We start from the raw sequence: 24463 nt of genomic DNA on the forward strand, positions 1-24463 counted from the left end.
GGCCGAGGTTATAAAAACTGCTTTTGAACTTGGAAGAATGGATAGGTCGGTTTCTCCCCGCTTCCTCCCCCATTCCCCAACCTGGCACGTGTCCCCGGACCTGGCACGTACTGGGCGGTTAGTAAACGCTCTGTTTAATGAATGAATGAATGAGGACTAACCAAGGAGGGACAGGTTGGGAACAAGATGCTCAGGAGAGCCCCGTTTGCCCCCCCCATGAAAAGCTCTCCAGCAGGGCTGCAGCCCCGGGAGTCACGTGTATAATCAGAGCCCGACAAGGAGTTGAGAGCACTTAGGCTACTGAGCCAGAGAATAACCGCCACAAAACTTCGTGAGCCCGCAGATTCCTGTGCTCCTCCGCAAACAGACCGAATCAGAATCTCTGGGAAAAGGGCCCAGGAATCTGCCTGCGTAACACGTTCCGCAGGTGACTTTGAATCACCTTGAGGTTGGAGAGTTCGGCTCTAGGGAATGAGAGGCGCGTAGGCGGTGTGGGGAGAGGGGCTGAGACGGTGACTTTGGGTGGCTAGGTGACAGGGCAGCGGCGGGCGTGACGCCACCGGCGGGGACCTTTGGCGCACTGGGCCTCCGGCCGCGCTCCGCCCCGTCCCCGCCCCGCCCCCGTCCCGCGGCTGCGCCGTCCCATTGGCCTCCGCCCCGCCAGTCCCCCCGCCTCGGCCAATGGGGCGGGCGCACGCCGGAAGCCGGAAGCCCCGCGGCGGTGGCGTTTTCTAGGCAGCTGTCCCCTGGCGCCATGCGAGGCCTCGGGCCGAGTCTGGCGGTGCGGTGGTTCCTCCCGCTGCGGCTACTTCGGCGGCCGCCGCGGCCGCCCGGACCCCGGCTGTCGAGCGGGCCGGCGGCGGCGGGCGCCCTGGAGCGGGCCATGGACGAGCTGCTGCGCCGCTCGGTGCCCGCGATGCCGGCCTACGAGCTGCGCGAGAAGTCTCCGGCTGCGGCCGAGAGCCAGTGCGCGGACTTCGTGAGCTTCTACGGCGGCTTGGCCGAGGTGGCCGAGCGCGCCGAGCTGCTGGCGCGCCTGGCGGGGGGCTTCGGCGTGGACCACGGCCAGGTGGCGGAGCAGAGCGCCGGCGTGCTGCAGTTGCGCCAGGAGCCGCGGGAGACGGCCGTGCTGCTGCAGGCGGAGGACCGGCTGCGCTACGCCCTGGTGCCGCGCTACCGCGGCCTCTTCCACCACATCAGCAAGTTGGACGGCGGCGTGCGCTTCCTGGTGCAGCTGCGGGCCGACCTGCTGGAGGCGCAGGCCCTCAAGCTGGTGGAGGGGCCGCACGTCCGGGTAAGGCCCCGCCCGGGCCGCCCCTACCCCCTGGCAGCGGGGACAGCCCGGGTTGCGCCCCCGCCTTGCGCCCAGCTCCACGGGCTCGTGGTGGTCTTCCCGGTATAGTCCTCACCTGCCGGTCAAGCCCCAAACACTCTGCCTTCCCTTCCTGAAGCGCTGCACACCGCGTCCTGAGTTACAGACCCCTGACCCCCGTCCTCTTCCCGGACGTCCTGAGTCCTTAGCTCCCTCTAGGCATGTCTTGCTCCAGGCCTTACTATGTAGTGCTTACCAGAAGTGACACTCGCCTCCTTTTAAGGTGACTGTCAGGTCTCGTTCATGGTGAGTGTGCTCCATAAAGTCCGTTGTTTTATTACTTTAGCTGACAGGTTTCATCTCTATGTAGGACACTTGAATGAGTACCAAACTGGGCATTAGGCAGCCTTTCTGAAAACCTGGACGGTGTCAGCCAAAATAAGCCATCGCCCTAAGAAGTCCCGTGAAACAGCACAAAGATGACCAGAACTGGAGGTCTCCACTGTCTAGGAGTGTGGGTGCCTCTGGACTTCTCTTTGCTGCATAACATTGGGCAGGCTTTTTACCTTCCTGAGATCAGCCCTAAAACACGAGTCAAGTTGACTTCTTGAGGTAATCAGATGCTCAGTGAGCGCATGGTAGATGCGAATAAATACTTTACGATTTAAATAACGATGAGTTGAAAGATTGCTGATGGTTGAATGTAGTCGTTGTATACTATTGGTGTTGAATGTGGTGACACCACTAACTTGCTCTGAGTAAACGAATGATGTAAAAGTGTCAGGAAGTTCTGACATTGAGAATTTTATTGGGTCCAGTGGGCTCTAAAAAACTGAACAATTGAATGACATGTCCTGATTCCTATAACAACTCTTAACACTGGTGTGATAGTTGTCGTGTTTATTGCCTCACTACAGAGGTGATAGGCCTGTCCACTTTCACAGTAAAGGAAACATACAGTGAGGTGGTATGACTTGACCAAGAATTTAGAGCGCATAGATAATCCACAGCTGAGGTTCTTTGCACTACACTTCATATCCTTACCATGAGTTATAGTGTTATCAAAAACTTTCTTGGCTACTTAGCTTTAAATGTACAACAATTGGGTGTAGTTAAGGATGGGATTAATCGCGGTGGTAATAGTGACTGTGATTTGATTTCTCAGGAAGCTGGTTGATTTACAATACTGGTACGTAGGGCCACAAACCTTCACAGACGGAGAACCTACAGTTCATCGCACCAGCACCAAATCAGTCATGGAGTCCTGTGCTGAACTGACCATGTTCCTGGCTCAAGCCCAGTCTGATTCAGTTCCACTCACTGTGTGCATTTCCATCTGATTCCTCTTGAGGGAGGCTTGGGTATAGTCTGCCATCCAAGCAGGCTTTTTTTCTTGAAGCAGGGACCAGTATTTTATGATGATCCTTCTGGAACTTGATTCTTAACCACACAGGAGGCTAGAGAATTAGGTAGAATGTTTTCTGTCTCAAAATGCAATCATCCACCCATCCAGCCAACATGCAGCCATCTGGTGTTTATCTTGTGTGAGACATGCTTTAGACTCCAGGGTCGCTTGGTCCAGGAGCTTCCATTCTAGAATGGGAAGAGTTAGTAGGAGGCATGGTGGTTGCTAAGTGCTTTGCATGAACTTGCTTGTCGCATCTTCAGCAAGCCATAGGGAACTATGTTACCGATCAGGTGATTTATGCTTGTCGAAGGCAAGTACAGTGCCCAGAGCCCAGAGCTGGTGGGGGTTGCAACTCAAGTCGTCAAGTTGCTCCTTACAGTGTGTACTTTTATCACACTACACGGTGACTCTCGGAGTTGACTATTTAACTAGATCTCAAATAGATTTGTTCCCTGAGAATTTTGGCTTTTTTTTTTTCCCCTATAAAATGGAGGTCAAGATAAACCAACCCAGTTAATTGATGGCTTTGTTTTATTTAGTTTCACTGAATGAGAAGTTCAGCATTCTCTAGTTGTGACTGTATTTACTTCTCCCAAGAATTTGTGCAAGCTTCCATCTTATCAGCAATCCCAGTGCCCATCTTTCTCTAAAACCACGGGTCAGTCTTGACTCCCTTGTTGAAAAATCATTAAGCCTCACGTGCCAGAAGGATTGCATTTAGTCTTTCCTTTGGCATTTTTGATCTGCAGCAAACCATCCTGGACGACGCGTCCAGCTTTATTCTCCATTACTTGTTCCTCTCCATAGACGCTCCTCTCTCGCCAAGCCGGCTCTTGGATGGAAAGTTCCTGAACCCCGCTGTGTGATTCCTGCTTGGGAGGCCTGGTAGAATAAGGACTTCCTCCACCTCCAGCTCATTCACTCAGCTTTGCCAACTCCTCCAGCTCCAAGTGGTCTCACCCAGAGACCACTTAAGAGACCAAATAAGACCTAGCCAGACAATTTTTGAGTTTTGAGCTTCATGGCATATATTATCTGCCCCTCTCACTTGCATTTTATACATTAACCACAGAATTTAGTGTTTGAAGTGTATTATTCCCCCACCCCAACTAGATGATCAGCTCCTTAAAAACTGGGAAACTTGTCTTTAATTTCTTGCATAGCAAAATGATGACTGAAGCATTAAGATAAGACTCCTCGGTGCCCTGCTATAAGCAGGATCAGTGCAGTAGCCATTCTCATCTGTCTTGATGTCAGACTGCTCCACTCAGAGTTCTGAGCCTGAAAGGAAGCCAGGAGCACTCGGAGGTTTCTGCACAACCAAGAGAGACATACCAGCCATTTGGACTGCCCCCGGCCGAGTTAATCACGTGTTGGCCCTGGGTAATTTCTAGTATCCCATCCAGTTGTAAATCCTCTCATACTCTGACACATTACTGAATGTGCCCCCTTGCTCTTGCCCACACAAGAAAGCTTGGTTATTGTGCAGTTGAGAAGGAACGTCGTGGCAGCTGACAGCTATGACATTGAACCCTCACTTGCTAGGAGAGAAGAGCCGGCCCTGGGGAAATCCAGAGCTGCCAGCAACAGCTCGTCCTCAGATGTTCAGGGTTCCCTTGGTTTTTAACCTGGTCCACACACGTGAGGGAAAAAGATGCGTACCTACAAGCAAAAAGCCACACAGAATAAAGGTATTTCTTAACAAAGGATGAATATGATATGCTCGCCCTGTGCCTCGGCACGGGGTCTGGACACATTGGGGGCAGAAGCCTCTTCCATTTCTTTACCTAGAAGTTTCATCTTTCTCCTTAGTACATCTGATTGTTATCGGCGAATCTGGTGAGTCCCTTCTTTACTCTACATAATTACATAAAACTTTTTAAAAAAATCCCTGTCGTTGAAATCAAAGAGTAGTGGGGTTTTTAAATCCATAGAAATTGTCACTGCACTTGATACTAGAACCACTTACTATCCATCTTGATTCCTTCTACCTCATTCTGGATTTTACATCCCAAGTTAAAGAGGCGATACAGCTCAAACTTTGTGGGTTTTTTTGGAATTCAGTGTTAGAAACCACCAGAGGCTTAGCACGTGAAGCATTAGGGCAAAAGTCCCAGACCTCCAGGAGCCTGTGATGCCCTGTGAGGCTGGGGGAGTGGGAGCTCCCTCCACAGCTGCCCCAGATGTCAGCACCCTTGACTGTGTGCTGCAGGCACCCTGTCATGGGCATGCTACTCACCGGGCCCCTGCTGATACTAGGACTTGCTAGGTAAGGTCAAGTGAACACATACTGGTTTACTTGAGGAGTGCTGTAGGCTTGGCCCCGAGCATTTATTGACCCTGGAATGGATTCGATCTACTGCGTGCCCCGCATAGGTTGTTTACTTGATCCCATAGGGTGCGAAAGCACTTTAGAATAACCGGTGATGTGAGGCCAGAAAGAATGCTGGTTTGGTGTCTCCTACGCGAAGTGGTTATAGTAGAAGAAGCACTGTGTAGAGGGAAGAGGCCGGCTCCCAGTCCTGTCTTTGCCATCCACTGGCTAAACGCATGAATTTAGGTGATCTTAGCCAAGTCACTTAACTCCCGGGGCCAGTTGGCGCTGCACGGAGGTGAGCGCATCAGCTGGTGGGGGGTATGCTCAAGGTCAGCCTGCTTCTCTAAGAAATGCCCTATGGGATACGGTGGAGCTTTGGTAAATATCTGGCTTACAGATGAGGGCACAGTTTGTCCAGACGGTGGTCTCTGACCAAGGGTTGTGATAACTGGAAATACAGGAAGAATCACAAGACGGACACTTCCATTGGGAGAGTATGAAGACCAATTTGGTCTTGAGGCCCGGTGGGGGTATCTCTCTCCCAGGATATTTTAAATCAGCATGGTGTCTTTTCTCTCCCATGGGGAGTCTTAATCCTTTTAGATTTGAAGTTCAGAATCAGTTTCAAGTCTGCCTGGGAAGATAAAAGTGCTCTTTTGAACAAAGTTTTTATAACCTGGCAAAGGTCACCTATCAGTTGTGTTTTTATGAGATAGCAGATCCGATAATGTGAATGCCATGTGCTAACGCCTCCTAAACAAAATGCCCTGTGAACTTGTAGGTGTGTGTCCAGCTCCACTTACCGGGTGTATGTATGGGTGAGTGATTATGTGGGAGTATGTGTGTGTTCTGTGTGTGGTTTATAGGCTTTTGTCTTTCTCCAAAGACATTCATTCCCAAAGGCCCATTTGGGTTGAAGAGTTAGGGGTCTTACAGATCAAATCCCATTGAAACCAAACTGAACCCCATTATAGCAGACGGTCTGAGCGACTGAGCACTGTGCAGTGATTTGTAGGCACTAGAGCGAAGTTGGCCTTTAGAAAATGGGAGGGGTTTTTCACGGGCAGTTTAAACATAGACACGGTGGAATGAGAGGTGTGGGCCTCCACAGAAGCAGAGGCGGAACCTAAGAGCAGGGATTAAACGTCTGTCAGAAGAGGCTGCATCCCACCGCTGCAACGCCCAGCTCTGCTAGAAGCTTGTGCACGACCTCCTCTGGTGGCTTGTCTTACTTGTAAGGTAGTGGAGTGGTCTTTATTGGTTCTCCTAAACTCTGTGCTTAGCTAGACTAGAAAAGAACTTAGCAGGAGGTAGGAAAGCGTGTCCTAGCCACGTGGTGGGTAGCAGCTGGCATGAGTTGGAATTGTACCCAAAATGTTTTAGCTTCAGTTTGTGACCCTCACCAGTGGCTTTCAGCTCCCCTCCCCAGCTCAGGGCCTCTGAGCAATGAGAAGTAACTCTTCTTCACATACCCAAAATGGGAAGATCTTGACAGCCAAAAACTTCAGAAGAGAGTGCAGGAGACAGCGTTTTCTCTGCTGAAAGGGAGAGTTGACTGGCCTTCTAAACGATGTCATCCGAGAAGACTGGAATTAGCAGCACAGAAAATAGTGAAACCTAGCACTGACTTTGTTTGGCTTCGCCACAATATCCCTAGCAGTTGTCCTTCTCGGTCTTGGATAGTTGATCAATGATTGCAGAAGTAATGAGCAGAAGGTATAGGCGATGTCTGTCCCTCCTGCTCTCTGTGATCCGGTAACCTTGCTGCATGGGGTGCTTAATTCCAGCCTGAACAGCTGTCCCCGTGTCAGAACGAAGCAGCAGAGACTTGTAACCTTTAGCATAGATTCCCAGTTCTCGTGTACCAGTGTCACATTTTATAGTTGTCAGTAGCCCAAAATAGAATGAAGAAACTTTTAGACAGGGAGCTTTCATCGGCCAAACCATTTCTTTCATAATTAATACTGAATTAATACTGAAACTAGATATTTCTGGCTTTTTTTCTGTTGTAAATATAGTAGAGATGCCAGTATGTCTTACGTGGAACTCGGCTGATCCATTTCTAACCATACAATACAGAGGTTCCTAACCTGGGGTCCATGAACCCCTGGGAATGATCCATAGATGTGTTTCAAAGGGTCCATGAATCCCAGGAGATTGTATGCAAAACTTAATATGTTTGCATTTTTCTGGGGTGAGGGTCCCTGGTTTTTACCGTTTCCCCGAAAATAAGACCTACCCAGACAATCAGCTCTAATGCATCTTTGGAGCAAAAGTTAATATAAGACCTGGTCTTCTTTTACTATAATATAAAACTAGGTCTTATATTAATGTTTGCTCCAAAAGACGCATTAGAGCTGCTTGTCCGGCTAGGTCTTATTTTCGGGGAAACACGGTAGCACGTACTCAGGAGGATGTGAGGACTCCAGGAAGATTAAGAAGCATTGTAGCCCTACGCAGTAAGTGCAGTGTGATAAGGAGCCATTCTGTATTGCCCAGCAAATGACATCTCATATCCTCCTTTTCTGCCTCTTCCTACTCACCATTCTCCAGCTTCTCTTCTCTTTTTGGTTTGATGTCATCTAAACAGGGGAATGCTTTGGGAATTAGAGGAATGAATCGGAAATGACCTCTGCCCTTACAGAGCTCAGAGCCCAGTAAAGGAGACTAGATTATGGAATCAATGGAGAGGTCGAAGGAATTGCAGAGGGCATCTGGTCCAGCTGCCTGTGTGGGTCTTAAATCCTTTTTAAAACAGTCTCAGCAAGTTCTTGTCAACGCTGTGCTCTGTCACCTCCCGTGGGGAGGTTCCCACTGTCCCAAGATGACATCTGTGGACGGCCCTAGCTTTTCCGAAGCTCTTCTTTACAGTAAGTTCAGTCCTAGTCTGTGTGTGTCTTCCCCCAGTTAGCCCTGGATTTACCCCCGTCTCCTCATCACTCTAGCTGTTAGAAAGCTCACTGCTGCTACTTGCTTAGTGGTGGGCACAGCAGGTTAGGCTGAGCTGGTTCTGCTGCTCTCGCTTCTTCATGCACATCTCGTTCTAGTCTTGCTTGAAGGGTTTCCGTGCAAGTGTATCTTTGATGGGAAAGTTGACCCAAATAATTTTTGGAAATAAGATCAGATATAAACGAGTGAAATTAGAATAATTTCGTCAAACCTCAATGCGCTGCTTGCTACATACACTGTTATGTTGTGTCCCACTAAGGGAGAAAAAAAGGCTACCAGTTCAACTGTGGCCTGCCATCATTTGAAAGATGCCTCCTGACTTCAGAGGTGTTAAAATAGGAAAGTGCGCATCTCAGAGTTGACAAATTCTGGTCCCTGGGTCCAGTACTTGCTTCCCTTTGGAAAGAGGAATGAGGTTTTGGCGCATCACAAACTATTCCTGGGGAGGGGGGTTTGAGCTCCGTGCTGCCCGTGTTGGCATTTCCTTTATGATAAAAAACACCAGTTATTATACGAACTTTACATTTTCAGTGTGTTCGCGACGGTGAATGAATTGGAATATATTATTTGATTTGGGAAACGTAGCTCAAATTGAATGCTCCCATTCAGGTACCTTCCAGATTGAAGAAGTAAAATCTAAATGGAGAGCTGCATTGCATCTAACTTGGTTGAGATAAGGAGAGTTCAGCAGAGCTCCCTCAGAACAGGCCATCTGGAGATTTCATCTTCTTGCCCAGCCTCGTTTGGTATCATGTCTTGGTGTTTTAATTAATTCATTGTGCTGGCGACGATGCAGAGATGGGCTTGATCTCTTCTCCTTGGAAGGCTGACGCTTTCACTTCTCCTTTTCAGGAAATGAATGGAGTGCTGAAAAGCATGCTCTCAGAGTGGTTTTCGTCAGGGTTCCTGAACCTAGAACGGGTGACTTGGCATTCACCCTGTGAGGTGCTTCAGAAAGTCAGTGAGTAAGTATTCAGGTCTCCACGTTTCTTATAGTTTAGCCGAAAGCCAGTCTCTCCTTCCACGTGTACATTTGGTTCCGAGACTAATCAAACCCAGCACTGACGATGTGTGGGGGTCCTAGCAGGTGATGTCGTGGTCGTGGAGGAGGAAAGGGCACGGAAGGAACTGATCATTCTGCCGGCAAACCTCCCCACAGGGGTCTCGCTTAAGTCCTCATATTTAAAGCACATGGGCCCCCTTCTCCCCAAGACCCTACTGTCAGAGCTGTATGAATTCCCTGGACCAGGTGTTCTCGGGTAGTACTCCAAACAGCATCTATCGCATCTACTTGTTAAAATCTCTCCTTGGATAAAATGTCTGAATTAACTCTATGGGTGCATAATTCCAGCATGTCCCAGACACAGGGGAATGCAGGCGAGCGTGTCGGCTGTTCTTACAGACAGGAAAAGCTCCTCACATTCCATGTCGTCTTACAGCATCTGAGGTTTGGAAAATGTACTATGTGGAGTGTAACAGACTGGAGGGGCTGCTAGTGAGAGCCTGCTGCCGCTTCCTGTGTTGAAAACAAAATAGGGGTTGGACCAGGTTGCCAGCCAAATGGAACCGAGAGCTGTGTGTTTGCAACGTTGACTGCAAACTGCAGAGAGTCAAAGGAAATAAAACATAAAATGTTCACCGAGAGAGCATCTGGTTAGGTTTCTGCGTTAAAATCTTCTGCATAACTGCTTCCCAATGGCCTCACAAACTAATCTTAAGACCAGGTATTAAAAATTAGAGCATAATTTTGAGTGTAAAAATGGTCATTAATTATAGTTCCTCTCAGTCAGTGCTGTTTCGCGTTAAAATTATTTTCTTTGAATACTCCTAAAGAGTCAATTGAAGCTGTATTTAAGGATTTATTTGACTTTAGTGACTAATATGAATCAGAATCAGGATTGGTTATTTAACTGGTAAATTGTCCATTTGTCTTACCTCTTTCCAATCTTCTCATCAGGTCTGAGGCTGTGCACCCTGTAAAAAGTTGGATGGATATGAAGCGACGCGTCGGACCTTACAGAAGGTGTTGCTTCTTTTCTCACTGCACAACCCCAGGGGAGCCCCTGGTGGTTTTGCATGTGGCTCTGACCAGTGAGATTTCCAGCAACATTCAGGTACCTGGGGACGGCCGGTCAGCTGAGGGCAAAGCAGGCATCCCACAGTCCCTGAAGCTTTTCTAAACTTGCTCTTATCCCCTTTGTAAAAATAAACCGCTTTAGGCTTTTTGTGGATTTTTGAATAGGCTAGATAAACTCTCCAAGTTTGTAGCTCCAGAAGGTAGATGTGTAGTTTATAGACCGTTAGGAAATGCAGCGAGCATTCATCCAGCTCTGCTGACTTTGAGTCAGACCTGGTTAAAGAATATTTTATTCTTATTATTCTAAACCTTATTACAGAATATTTTTGTGAAGCACAAAAGAGTTGTGAAGGGAGAAGAAAGGCGCATGGTTCAACTTTTCAGCGTTTGTCAAGTGCCAGTGGGCCGTTTTAAAAGACATGTGATTGAAAAGTAGTCCCCGTGCTCCGGGCCTGATGCAGCGCAGCGCCCTGCCCAGTGGGTGGAGGTGCTGGGGGCCGGGTTTGGTAGGTGCTGTCGGCAGCAGGCTGGGTTTCTCCTTAAGGAGTTGGAGAGAGTGTTTGAAACATTGCTGCAGGCACATGGGGGCGGAAGGAGAACAGGTGCAGGGACTGGGAATAGGAGAGCAGATGTCAGTGAAGGTAAAGACAGGTAAGGGGACACGGGACACCTGGGGCACCGCGGGTTTGCCAGACCAGGAGGCGCGGTGGGCGAGGAGTTTGGGATGGGAATAGCCTGTTCAGAACTGGAGAGATGATAGCAGGCCTCAGGACAGGCACGCAGGGCGGCATTCCTAGTATCCGAAGGTAGAGAAATCGAGCGGGCAAAGGAGCAGAGGTTCTTGATCACAGGGAGAAATCCCTTACGGTCTCTGTTTGAAGGAACCTGCATACTCTCGCACTAGAAGTATTACAACCTCGCTGAGTCCTACTTAATAAGTTAATAAGTCCTATTTAACAGGTGATAGCTGTTAAAATATAAAACGTGCATTCCTTGGACCTAAATATTTCACTCAGGAATTTATCCTGGGGAGGTACTCAGACCTAAGCGTGCAGGCAGTTGCTGGAAATGATAACGTAACTGTCCATCAGTAGAGGACGCTTTAAAGAAATGATGGCCTATACGTCTGGTACGTGCTCACATGAGCTGGATTTCTATGAATGTATTTAAGTGTTGATTTAGTTTTATATTTTTGACATGGAAAGCCAACCTTGACGTACTATTGCATAAAAAATCGGGTTACAGAATATCGTAAATAGTGTGACCTTATTTATAGTATCAATAATATCCACGGAGCATTTGTCCTGTGCTGGGCAGCCGCGAAGCACATTCCATGTGTCACTGCCCACAGCGCCCTGTGTGTTAGGTGTTAGTAGCAGTAGTATGATTGTCCTCATTTTAGACATGAGGAAACTGAGGCTTAGGCAGCGTCAGTGATTTACCCACGATGATAAGATGAGGTGAGACCTGGGTGCCAACCCAGCCCACATCTTAGCCCTAAGGGCATCCGCCTTCCGGGTGTGGAGAATTGAGCATCTGGGATGTGAGTGAATGTGTGCGTACACAGTGTGTGTGTGTGTGTGTGTGTGTGTGTGTGTGTGTGCATACTTATTGCCAATGAGACAGACCTGGAAAGATGTTCATCAAAAGGTTGGCAGCAGGACGTGTTGGGTTTTAAGGTAATTTGTGATCTTTTTCTGTGCATTTACGTTTTGCCTCTTAGATATTATGCACGTCTCATTCGTATAACCAAAGAATGATTTGTTTTTATTTTGAAAACTTTAAAATAAGATTTGCTGAAAATGTTTCAATAAGGAACCCCAAGGTAACCCACAGACTTTTTGAAAAACAAAGGAAATAATTCATCAAGATGGAGACTAGGAATGATTGGAAGTGAGCTCTGTTCTTTGAAGCGCCGAGTTCTTCCGTCAGAGGAGAGGCACGGCAGACAGGGCCTGGCCTTAGCCCCAGGAGGCGTCACTGCCTCTGTTTCACCATCTGCCCCACTTTCCTTTTGGGAATCATAGAAAAGTCCCTTTGAGTATCTGAAGGGATGACTTCAAGAATTAAACATAGCTGGTAGACTTTAGACTAGTGCGAATGTCTTCAGAAGCAAGATGGTGTGCCTGCGTCAAAGCAAACTAAAAGTAACCACCTGCTCTTCCAGTCTTGTCATGTGATCTGCAGGAAGGATGAAAACACCCTGCAGTCAAGCCTCAGAGCTAATAAAATCAGACTTGGCTAAGGGCCTTTCTAGTACAAGCCAGATCTTAGGCTGTTTCATGTATGTATCTGTGGATGTGTGTTTCACTAAGGAAAAACAAGAACGGGGCACAAAATCAAAAAAGTACATAGAAAAGTCAGGAAAAGGTAAATTTCCTGAAAGAAAAATTATACAGGACTCAGTGGCCGATTGAGGAATCTAAAACACTAGATAGAGTTCAGAGAAAAGGAATGAAAATAACTATAGGTTGGAACAAACAGTCCTTTACAGAAAAGCTTCAGAAAGTGGAACTAGTGTGGCCTAGACAGCAGATCGATGTGTTATGTCTGGGTGTTGAAGGGGAGCAGATTAACCAAGTTTCAGTTTGCACAAAGGTCTGAAAAAGACAAAAGGGACATAAATTGCTATTCAACAAAGTTTGCACGAGAATTTCAAAGAGAAAGAAACAATACAGTATTGAGCAAACAACCCAGGGAAGTTGTGCAGTTGCCGCCTTCAGAGAGATTTCAGACTAAAACAGACAGTGTTTCATCTTCATAGCTGGCCCTTGAATAGAAGGGACACTGAGGTCTCTCTCAGCTCCCACCTTACGAGGATTTCTCATGCCCCAAAGTGAAAGGGTGAGATGCGGGGTCTGAGAGCATCCAAGCCCACTCACCACCTTCATTCATGTTTTCTAGATGATCGTGAAGGAGTGTCCGCCATCAGAAACAGAGGAGAAGAACAAAATCGCTGCCGCCATCTTTTATTCCATCAGTCTGACCCAGCAAGGACTGCAAGGGGTGGAGCTGGGGACCTTCCTCATAAAGCGAGTGGTGAAGGAGCTGCAGGTGAGTGAGGTGCCGGTCATAGAACTCTTTCCCTGCTGTGGTGCAGTGGCTTCCCACGTGATGGGCATGGGCTGAATAGGAGCCAGTAGGAGGCCGTATGGGGGAAAAAAGTGCCGGAGGCACTTCTAGGAGCTCTGAAACCACTGAGGGATGGAGATGAGAAAAAGGAATCTGGAGAACGTAAGGAATCTCAGGACCTTACGTGCTCATTTGTATGTGTGGTAGGAGCATAATTAAGAGGAGTGCCTCCTTTCCCTGTTATGTCTCCCAGTTTGAATGATACGTTTTCTGGTCGTTCTAGCCACACCTGACTGTTCCCCACACTCTCCAGGCTTCTGGTCCCTGACATTTCACCACCATGGGCTTTCTCATCGTTTGAAGGAGTGTGAAGGTTAGACCAGGCAGCTTAGAAAACACTGGCTTTTTATTTAGATGTATACATATAAAACTTCCTTCTCTTTATTGCCCTGGGAAGAACACTAACCATCCTGCAACTGCAATCTTCAGGTTCACTCTGGGTCTAGGCTTTTTAAAACTATGTCATAAGGGGCTTGGGTAAACTTGAATGAGTAGAATCTAATTATTAGGTAAAATAATTCAATTGTTAATAATTGGCTCCGAGAGTAGTGTTCTCTGCTTTGAGTGGTGTCAACACAGCTGTGGCCGAAGTTCTTCCTTAGAGAATAACAGAATGGAATGAAAATATTCACGTGCTTCGTATTAAATTCATAATCAATTTCAAACCTGAGGACTCAGGGTTCAGTTGGATATCAACTTTATTAGAATTACTCTCTGGCATTTTTCCCCTGAGGTGATAAGAAGACACCTCTAATCAATATTAGTTTCTTACTTCCCTCTTCTTTGCTGAAGGTGTAAATGAATAGGGTGGGGAGAAGGAGGACCCAGGAGGGTAGGAAAGGCAATCGAAGGAGAGCGGCGTCCGGGGTCCTGGATCGCTCCCCACAGGCCCTGTTTCTGAGGCAGTCAGAGTGGCCCTCAGCCCAGTAGCACCCTGACGGTGGGCGGCTCATCCCGCACTCAGCTGTGGGCCAGAAAGTCATCAGAGAATCCCAAAGGAAGCGTCGAAGGAAGTATCGTCATCTCCTGCACAAAAGTGCTCACGGGGCTTTGTGAAAAGAAACACAAAGAGCCAGTGTAAATGCCCGATAAAGAGAGTGTGGTTAGGAAAATCGTGGTGCAGTCTTGTCTTTTGATAAGACTGTCATTAAAATTAAGTTTTTGAATTTTGATGATGATGAGAAAATGCTCGTAAGTTCATAAAGCAGGATCTAAAATAAATGCCTCCCCCGTTTGAAAACTGCCTAGAGAAAGACCAGGAGTTGGACTTTCCCAACTATTGAGAGTAGTTATCTCAGAGTAGTAGAGAAGTATTGTGGTTTTCTTTGCTTCTGTCAGAAATTTTTTTTCAATTGCTGTAGTGAGCATATATTACATCTATAATCAGAAAATACAGGGTTTTTAAAAATGATCAGTGAGATCCCTATGTAGTTTGAACAGTAATGATTGACCCATACTGTCTGATGTGGGAAAAATCCCCATTGCCTCCCCTTCTACCCCATGCCCTGCGTCCGCTGGGACACAGCTGGGCAGTCACATTCATTCAGCCTCGTCGGGTACTTGTGTGCCAAGCACCAAACCACATTCTGTGGCTGCAAAGCAGTCCATGGGAGGGACGTAGTGTGCCAGAAAGGCAAGATCTGTAGTCAGAAGACCTCACACCATGGCCTGCTTCTGGGCAGCAGCCCAGCTCTGATTTCAGGCAAGTCCCCCAGCTTGCCGCCATGATCAGTGGTGCAGACGGAGACACCACCATAAAGGCCTGAGGACTCAAGATCCTCCAGGGCCTGGCACACATCCTATTCTTAACAAACGTTCCCTGAAAAGGAAAATGAATGCACGTCAGATACCACTTTATAACCTATACAGCAGCACACAGAGGTTAATGATACCTAAATGTTAACTGGAGAGGGGTTTCTATATGGTGACAACCCTGCTGAACTTTCTTTGTATGTGTATGTTTTCTCCACCTTCCTTTCCCCACGCCAACCGTGCCTTACAGAAAGAGTTTCCTCACCTTGAGACATTTTCAAGTCTGTCGCCTATACCTGGTTTCACCAAATGGCTTCTGGGGCTCCTGAACTCACAAGCAAAGGAGCACGGGAGGAATGAACTATTTACAGATTCTGAGTGTAAGGAAATCTCGGAGATCACCGGTGGTCCCATCACTGAGACCCTCAAGGTCTTTCTCAGCAGCAACGAATGGGTGAAGTCTGAAAAGCTGGTCAGGGCGCTCCAGGCCCCCCTGATGAGGCTCTGTGCCTGGTACCTGTACGGAGAGAAGCACCGGGGCTACGCCCTGAACCCCGTGGCCAACTTCCACCTGCAAAACGGGGCTGTGCTGTGGCGTATCAACTGGATGGCTGACGTCAGCCTCAAGGGCATCACCAGCTCGTGCGGCCTGATGGTCAACTACCGGTACTATCTGGAGGACACGGCCACCAACAGCATCGCCTACCTCGGCTCAAAGAACATCAAAGCTTCTGAGCAGGTCCTCAGCCTGGTGACCCAGTTCCAGAAGAACAGCAAACTCTAAACTTTCCTAAAGCAGACGTCCCCGGCCCGGAAAAGGATAATGTTCTGGAAGGGTCAGGGGGGTTATGTATCTAAAGGAGCTCTCGTAGTAAAGCGAAGTTACACAGTGTTCTCTCGCCCGCAGCAGGGTCCTTTGGGAGGCCGGGCCCTAACTTCTATTCACAATTAAAGGTGCAATACCTGATCACAAGACGGTGGTGGGGACAGGTGGATGTGGTCTGGGTGGGGATGCTGTGCTCTCCCGAAGGTTCCGTCCTTGCCTCTGGCCTGGCTCCCTGCCCCAGGGTCGGTGCTGTGGTAACTCGTCTTCAGAAAGACCAAGAGTCTCTGCCAGCTGTGACCCCAGGTGGATCAGTCAGCATCCCAAGGACCCGGGCAGACGGCCCAGGTGAGAACAGATTTTCCTTCCAGCTTAGAACATAATTCAGCCATGGTGGCTTTCGCCACGGCTCTCCGCTCATTGCAAAGGGATAGAGGGCTATGCTTTATTTTCTTAGTTACATTTGGGAGATCACAAATGTATGAAAAGGTTCACGACTTTGTTCGTTTACTAAGTCAAATCACTGAACACGAAAGGTGTTGCTTAGGGTTTAAATGTGATCATAGACTTTAAATTTTCAGTGATTCAAGTTCATAATGAACTTAATAGTATAGAACAAGTTTCTTCTGTGAAACATTAAAAACATGGTTATTTAAGATTGTGTGGTAGTTGTCTCTGAGATCCGAGACCACATACGCTGGAATCGGCCCTGAAATGTCAGCTGTGTCTCTGGGCCCCAGCCAGCCTGTTGGCATGTTTGGGTGCTCTGTGAAGAGGGCCTGGCGTGTGTGGCGTGAGAACAGAGATGAAGGGAGAAGCGATGGCATGTTGTGGGAGGAGCAGGTTAGGTGTGTGTCTGTGTGTCTGCATGCACAGTGTTTGTGCTGTTCTCAGTCAGGCCGACAGCTTGCCTTGCTTGCCATCTTTCAGCCCCACTCCCCTGGTCCTTCTTTGTCTTCTTCTGCGTGTGACTTGTTGCCTGATCACAGTTAGCATGGCGGTGTCACTACCAGAACTTTGGCTTCTTCTGAATACGAGTGGGAGCGGTCTCATGCTGCTTTGCGTGGCTTTGAGCTGGTTCTGAAAGCCCTTGGGCTCCAGAGTTACTCGCAGGCATCCTGGCGTCCTGTTTGTCGCCCCCGTTTAGAGACAGAGTGCGTCATGGCGGGTGGTGGGGCCTGCTGATGCCCCAGGCCATCGGGTGTCTGTTATAACCACTGCTATGCCAGGGTCTCCACCCGTGCTAGTCACCTCCCAGGCTGCGAGATCAACTGCTTCTCTGTGGCCGGCGTGCCATGGAGGTGTGTGGGTGTGCATGGTGCTGTGGTCTGAATGTTTGTGTCTCCCCAAAGTTCCCATGTTGAAATTCTAACCCCCAAAGGTAGTGGTATTAACAGGTGGTACCTTTGGGAGGTGATGAGGGCATGAGGGTGGAGCCCTCATAACAGGGATTAGTGCCCTTAGAAAAGGGGCCCCACAGAGCTCCCTCCCCCTTTCCGTGAGGATACAGTGGGAAACCTGCAACCCGGGGGAGGGCCCTCACCAACCATGCTGGCACCTTGATCTCCAATTTCCAGCCTCCAGAACGATAAGCAATAAATTTCTGCTATTTATAAGCCACCCAGTCTGTGGTATTTTATTATAGCAGCTCAAGCACACCAAAACTGATGGATATGGGTGGATGGATAAAGATGGGTGGGTCTCCCTTTCTCATGCCTCAGTCCAAATCACTGAAGGGGAAGAGCTTAGGAGGCTTCCTTTTTACTGCACCGAGCCGAAATTCCCCCTCACGTCATGAATGTTGCAGGAAACCCCTCATTGTTCCCTTCTCACACTTACCCTACTACACCTCCTAGAAGGCAGAAGGTGGCCAAAATGGTCTGGCTTCCCACTTCCTCAAGGGATGATCCGAATGCCCAGTCGTGTGTATGTTGTCCTTCATATAAGGACCATGGCAGAGCAGGACGCAAAACCAGACAGCAGCTGGGTTTAGAGGCGACAAAAGGTTGCGGGATCCTAGCATTGTGCATTTATATCCTCCAGGAGAGGACGCCCCACTGCCCAGGTGATGTCATCGCAAAGGGGACACAGTAGCTTCGGGCTTAGGCACTGCCTCGCAGGCCTGGTTTCCATCCCACTTGCTCTTAGGGGACCCCTAAGGCAGCCACTCTGACCACAGGATCCTCCTCTGGACAGTGCCCAGCAGAGTGGCAGGCTCACAGTAGGTGCTCAATAAATTGTCAGTAGTAGGCAATTCCCATACACTCCAGGTTCAAGGCTGACGCCATCCCCACCTCCACCCCTTGGATCCTGCTCCTCCTCGGTGGCCCCCTCTCCCCCAGCCACCACCACATCAGTCCTCGTCTCACTGCATGGCATAAATGGTTGAGGCTGCCAGCTTTGGCTCCAGCCAGTGTCTAGTTCAAATCCCAGCCCTGCCACTTCCCAGCTGGGGAGCCTGGAGCAAGCCACCTCTCACTCTGCCTCAGTTTTCCCTTTTGTAAATGAGTGTAATCACAGTCCCTGCCTCGGTCCGCTGAGAGGCTCAAAGGAGACGACGTATGTGAAGCACGTAAAGAGTACCAGTTACTGCCTGTATTACAAATGTTCACGCATCTGGACTTTGACTAGACACCCCTGTTGAGCTTACCTTCATGTAGGTTCTGGAATCTGTCATCGCCTTGTTTGGACATTAGAGTGTTTGGCAGTTTTCTGGCTTCTGTTCACAATTTCTACAAGGTAGCTAAGTGGCGTAATTCATTCCCAGGAATTTCTACTCTGAGCACAGTATGAGTGTTTGAGACATTCTTATCAGCCCTTGAAAACTAAGCAGCACCCCACTTTCAGTTGAGGAGCCCCAGGCTCAGCAGCATGGCCCAGTCTCTCCCAGTTGGTCCCTCGTCCCACAAGCCTCTAACCAGCTCTGCCTTGCTGGCTGGAGTCCCTCTGATGCCTGCTTTCTCCTTTCTCTCCCTACTCACTCCCTTTCTTGCTGAGGGCTAAATCTCCAGATCTAGAGCTCCTAAAGATTGTATAGCTCTGCCCTCTTTTGGTCATCTGAGGACATAACACTCCAGCAAGAGGGGGCCACTTTTTCCTTGGTCTGTCTGTATATGGCTTAAGGAGGGTTGTCTTAACATTTTGCAAGGCATCAGCTTATTCTGGGCTTTGTTTGAAATTAAGCATAAGGTTCATTTAAGACTTAAATGGAGCAAACATCTCTCTGATTTTTAATTGGACTCTAAGACATTCATTGGAATATGAAATCCATTTTGATTGATTGTTAGACAGAAACAAAAGCAGCCCAATGGTTTCTATTCACCACAGAAAGTTTCTGCATCGTTTGCAATTTAGCAAAATCAATAGAGGTGAAATCAGGTCTCTTTCTCGACTTTGGTTTTCTTTTTCTCTTTTTTCCCCTAAATTATATTTGCATTTCTCGAATAGCTAATAAATACTTCATCATCAAGGAAAGGAGAAAAAAACAGTATCTATCTCTCGTCTGGGCCAGATGTTCTGCACACCGAAGCCTGATGAGGAGACAGGCTCAGAGGGCTGAACAGCTGGTGAGGGTGGAGCCAGAGTCAGCTTTTCTCTGGTACTGACCTGGCAGCCCAACCAAGCTGCAGAGAAGAGGAGCCCAGAGGGCTTGGCTCAGGAGCTCTTGCTCTTACAGCACTGCTATGCGACCTAAGACCTCTCAGGGGAAGCTCCTTTGAAACCCCAAAAAAGGGAATTGAAAAGGCCACATTTCTCCTACCCCCACTTCCACCTCTCCTGAGCTAGACAGTGTCCCCCAGTCCCCTCAGGTTAAGTGGGGCTCTCCCCCTGGCTGTGAATGCAGATCCGTTTGTCACCACCCTACACGGAATGCTGCTGTTAGTGGCTCCCTCGCGGGGCTGTGGGGATTTGAGGAGAAAGGCAGGTTTTCAGTCCAGCACCGTACCCACGGCAAGGTATTAGAGGTGATGGTTTCTTGGCTGGTGACAGTGCCGTGGCCGGAGAGGCAAGGAGCCCAGGAATCCCCTTGTTGCCTCAGGCAACTGTCACTTGGGGTCAGGGACTCATTCTGATGCTAAAAAATCGTTCTGAACCTGAAACATTTGGATTTGAATCCCAGGCCATGATGGACGCTGTTCACCCCATTTGCCACTGGATGGCGGTATTGCCTCTTCCTTTCCTGAACTTGGAGCTTATCCTAAATTCTTCACCGGTAACAAACCAACCCTGGTGTTAAACCCTGTACCCAGCTCCTGTACATCAGGTTCCCCTCCCACCACTAAATAACAAAGGCTAACTAACAATTCTTGGAGCCACGGCAGGGATCTGGGGCTGCCCAAGCCTGCTGCTCTCCTAGCTTTCACATAACTTCCCTGCAGGCTCTTGAGAGACCCCCCAGCCAGAGCCCACAGACTCAAAAGGTCCTCAAAAGTCTTTCAAAAGAACAAGAATTGGAAAAGGATGAAATGAAATGATTGCTTTGTCCAAGAACCACCAGATTACCACACATCTCACGTGGGACACTCTGACGACTCCTGTCTCTGGACACACAAAGTGAACTTTTCCCTTGGGTTCCCAAGGCAGGCTCTTCAGAGATGTTCCCGGGAACCCAGCAGTGAGTACGAGGACCCGAACGAAAGCCACGTTCAGGCAGAACTCAGAACCCAGCTTCCTGGAGAGGAACTGCCTGCCCGCTGTGGGCAAGAGATAGCGGCTCCTCGGGTGACCTGGTGACAGCTGGGCTCAGTGACGTGGGGGGACGGCCAGGCTCTGTGGGCCTTCTGAAGTGCCCCAAATCCTTCATTAAGTTTTCATTTACACATCGTATTTGTAATTATTTTTAATTGCAGCGTAAACAACCTATTCATCAATGTGGTGTGTCAGATATTGGTGCCACCAACCTGTCAGCTTGTGGTACAAACTCATCTCAACTTCCCTGAGCCCTCAGCACACCCTGCTTTCTCCCGCAGTCTGTGCAGTTGGCACACGCCCTGAGAGAACTATCTAACGCTGCGGTAATTGGCGGCTCTGTCTCAGACTTTGATCATCCGCGTGACTCAGAGCGCTCTGTCAGTGCCGTGCAACCCCAGACGGGTCAGCTTGTTGAAACAAGCACCGGACATGCCAAAGCCCTCGTTTCCAATTTCCCCAAAACAGCCTTGTTGCGGAAAGGGAAGATTTTGACCCAGGACCTCCAAATCATGCAGCCACTACCCTCCAACGAAATAGCTGAGAACTGAACTTCTGAAGAGGCGTGTGGTATATTCAAAACAACAGTGATAATTGCACTGGCCTTAGACCCGGGCAGAAGGGGGCCTGCCAGGAGCCCACACTTTAAAGCGCCTCACACCACACACGCACACACACACGAGAGAGAGAGAGAGAGAGAGAGAGAGAGAGAGAGAGAGAGAGAGAGAGAGAGAGAGAGAATTAACTGACACATGCACATGGGGCCTCCCTCCCTCCAAACTAAACTCCACTCCTGCATTGACATCAGTGGAGCCCAGAGAAACACTCTTTCCACATCTTTCGCTTTACATCCTTCAATCAAAAGCCAGTGTGCCTGAACGCGGGGTGAGGAGGTGGGGTGTGCTGACCCCATCATACACCATCAGACAGGAACACGGCCGCAGAGCAGAGGGAGGATTAAAACGGAGGAAGAGATTAGGTGAGAAGGAAGACACGTCCGTTCAGTTGTCGGGTCCTTCCTTTCTGAGAGCAGAAACCCAGACAGTTTCTTGCAGGACAAAGCATAGCTTCCCACGGAGCCCGTACAGTTTATGAATTATGTATGAACTTTATTACTCATCCAAACTCAGTAGCCCGTGCATAGAGCACCCAGACATGACTGTAGTCAGTGGTCTTTGTTATATTGATGACCTTCAGAAATATAGAAACCATAGCTTTTACACAGTTGTCTTCCTTACACTTCTGTCATTGCAGAGGACCACTCCTTGTGACGGACGATAGAGGCGAGGACATGTTTTATTTAAACCCAGATACGGGTCTTAACCCTGGCATCATCACTTAGGAGCTGTGTGGCCATGGCTGAATTTACAGTAAGTAAAGGCATCCATTTTAACTGAGAAAACAGATAAACCAGTAAAATAATATTTTTTAATTTAGAATTTTTCATATTGGTATTCCAAATGAGATTCTGTTGGTTGTTGTTTACTACAAGCCTCTGTGGCTGTTGGGGGAAAAGTCTGGAAATGATGGACACGGCGATGTGCAGGTCCTTCTGAATGGCAGTGGCGACTCTGGAGTCTGGGCGGCCTCCACCCTGAGCCCCGTCCATTCTCCCTTCTGCCCTTGGGAGCAGCTGCTTGGTGGTGGCGATGCTCCGGGTTCTGCTGGCTCCCGCCTCTTTCCGGAATGCACTGTGTCCAGAAAGCAGCTCTGTCCAGAAAGCTCCGGTTAATACAGAAGGGTACCCACAGGTGTGGAGGGCCACCTGTCTGAGACACCCAGGATGCCACCGTCCTGGCGTGCTGGGTGCGCGCCCACAGGGCACATGAGGAGACTGAGTCTTGCAGAGGGTCAGACCTCAGCCCCAGGCCACACCGCATGCAGGTAGGCGGTGGCCCTGCTGACCGTGGGGGCACCTGCCCCAGAACCAGGGTTCTGAAGCATCCAATTACAGGGCCAGCAACCTCCAGCCTCAGGCTCACCTGGGCAAGGGGTGGGGACAGAGTCCCAGAGAGCACTTTCCAGGCTCTCGGCCTCACGTGGAAAGGTGCTGGCTCGGGTAGTAGATGGCCATCAGCTGTAATCACATGGCCATCCGCTGTGGCTGGGTGCCGTCAGCTGTTCCCAGTTAGCCATTAGCCACTGATATAACTGCCGTGACTGAGCTAGCAAGCGCGGATTGCAGTTAGCAAGGGCTTGATTGGTCGGTTGGCAGAGAAGTGGCGGCAGATTGCTGATCCTGTGTCTCCTGCTCCCTGTGGCTCCCACCCAGCCGCCAGCGAGACTGTAGTGGAATGACTCCCCCATCCGTGGCTCCGTGGGTGTTCCCTTTCGGCCTTGCCATATCCTGCGTTCTTATGTGGGGAGCAGGGCCGGAGACCCCGCATGACACAAGATGTGACCATTTTCAGAGTGCCCCCACTGAGGCTGCAGGTGTTTGTGGTGGAGCCACTGCAGAGGGAGGGAGCTGGGCCTGGCCAGGCTCCTCGGGCAGAGCCTCTCTGACCCTCTCCCCAACTGAACCCCCAGTCAGCCCAGGGTAGGACTTTGTGATGCGACAAACAGGCCAGCCTGGCCTCATAGCCCCCCACTTTTCTGTTGCTACATCCAACTGGGGAGGCGGGTCCCCTGGGGGACGGCCAGCTCTACTGTGCCTGCTCCCCTCCGCCTAGCACTGGTCACCTGTCAGCCCTGCAGCACCCAGCCTGTCATCAGGTAAGGAAGGGGGCTGGAGGCTTGGAGGGGCAGGGCCTTCTCCAGGGAAGACATGGGTTCTGGTGTGTTGGCTTGACCAGGCCAGAGAGGAGGAAGGTCTCCAAAGAGGAGGCCCTCTGGCTCCTGAGCAAGGAGGGTTAAGCACGTGGACTGTGGTGTAGGGCCAGAGAAGTGGATGGCACCCCACTTGCCATCCTCAGATCTTGGGAAAGTGCCATGACCCCTAAGCCTCAGTCTCCCTAGCAGTAAAATGGGCTAACTCTGGTCCCTCCCGTGCAGAGCTGCTGGGAAAGCAAAGGGAGTTCCTCTGTGGGAGGCCCGAGCACATACCCCACGTACAGAAGGTACTCACACCGTGGGCCATTGTCATCAGGCCACGTGAATGATGCCACTCCCGTCTCAGCTAAGAGTGGGGGCTTTCAGAGGACCAGGCCCAATACCACACCTCCTCAAGGAGCAGCCGTTACGTGTGTCCCCACCCACCTGCAATACTGAGGCCAGGGAGGGAGGGTGGTACTCACCTTGGCTGTGTGTCAGGCTGACCAAGACAGACCTTTGGTTGTCTGACTCGGAGTCTCTGGGAGTCAGGCCAGAGCCTGACATTTGAGTGAACGAGCCCCCATCCAAAATCATGTGCTTCACAGTGGTTTTGGCAAAGGAACCTCAGACCTGGCACAGACGCCCAAGGCCCCCATCCCTCCTCCCCACCCTGCCCCACAAGGGAAAACACTGCAGCCTTGCTGAGCTTCCTCCAGTTCTCGAAGGTTCGAAGGTTCGAAGGTTTGTGACTGACCTTCACTCACAGTTTCCCCAGCCTGAGTGTCTCCGTCCAGCTAACCTCATTCCAGGCTCGACCCGGCACTGCCTCCCCCTCCTGCAGGGAAGACAGGGCTGTGGTTTGAGCCCGGATGTCTCTGGATTTACCACAACCCTTGGCTGCCATGAGAATCCCCTGGGGAGCATTGTCAACCTAGTTCCACCCGAGAGAACATATCGATGGGCTGTGCAGTGTTCAGACCTGGATTAGCCTTGTCCCGGGTGGGGAGTCACGCCAGCCCCACTCCCACCCCTCCTAACCCTTGACCTCTGCTCCCCCTGAGCCCCTGGCCTCTGATCTCCCTGAACCCTTGACCTCTGGCCCCCCACCCCAGGCCCTTGGCTTGGTCAGGAGCCCCTTTTATACCTTCTCAGCTGCTCTGCCAAGACTAGGCTCCCCTGGTTCTGAGCCCAGCCCTGCCAGTTGCTGGTGGGGTGATTTGGGGAAGGTTGTATTACCTCAGTTTCCTCCC

At 49.8% G+C, this 24463-nt stretch overlaps 1 protein-coding gene across 1 annotated transcript; it reads left to right on the top strand.

Annotated features, from left to right (window-relative positions):
- The first annotated feature begins 286 nt into the window (after nt 1-286).
- MLYCD (malonyl-CoA decarboxylase) lies at nt 287-17389 on the top strand. The gene is made up of 5 exons (XM_081032378.1): nt 287-1294; nt 8839-8951; nt 9944-10100; nt 12968-13117; nt 15198-17389. The coding sequence occupies exons 1-5, from the start codon at nt 755-757 to the stop codon at nt 15729-15731; spliced, it is 1494 nt and encodes a 497-aa protein (XP_080888504.1). The 5' UTR covers nt 287-754; the 3' UTR covers nt 15732-17389.
- The last annotated feature ends 7074 nt before the right edge of the window (nt 17390-24463 follow it).

This window comes from Rhinolophus hipposideros (assembly GCF_964194185.1).
Source record: "Rhinolophus hipposideros genome assembly, chromosome: 21".
NCBI lineage: Eukaryota > Metazoa > Chordata > Mammalia > Chiroptera > Rhinolophidae > Rhinolophus > Rhinolophus hipposideros.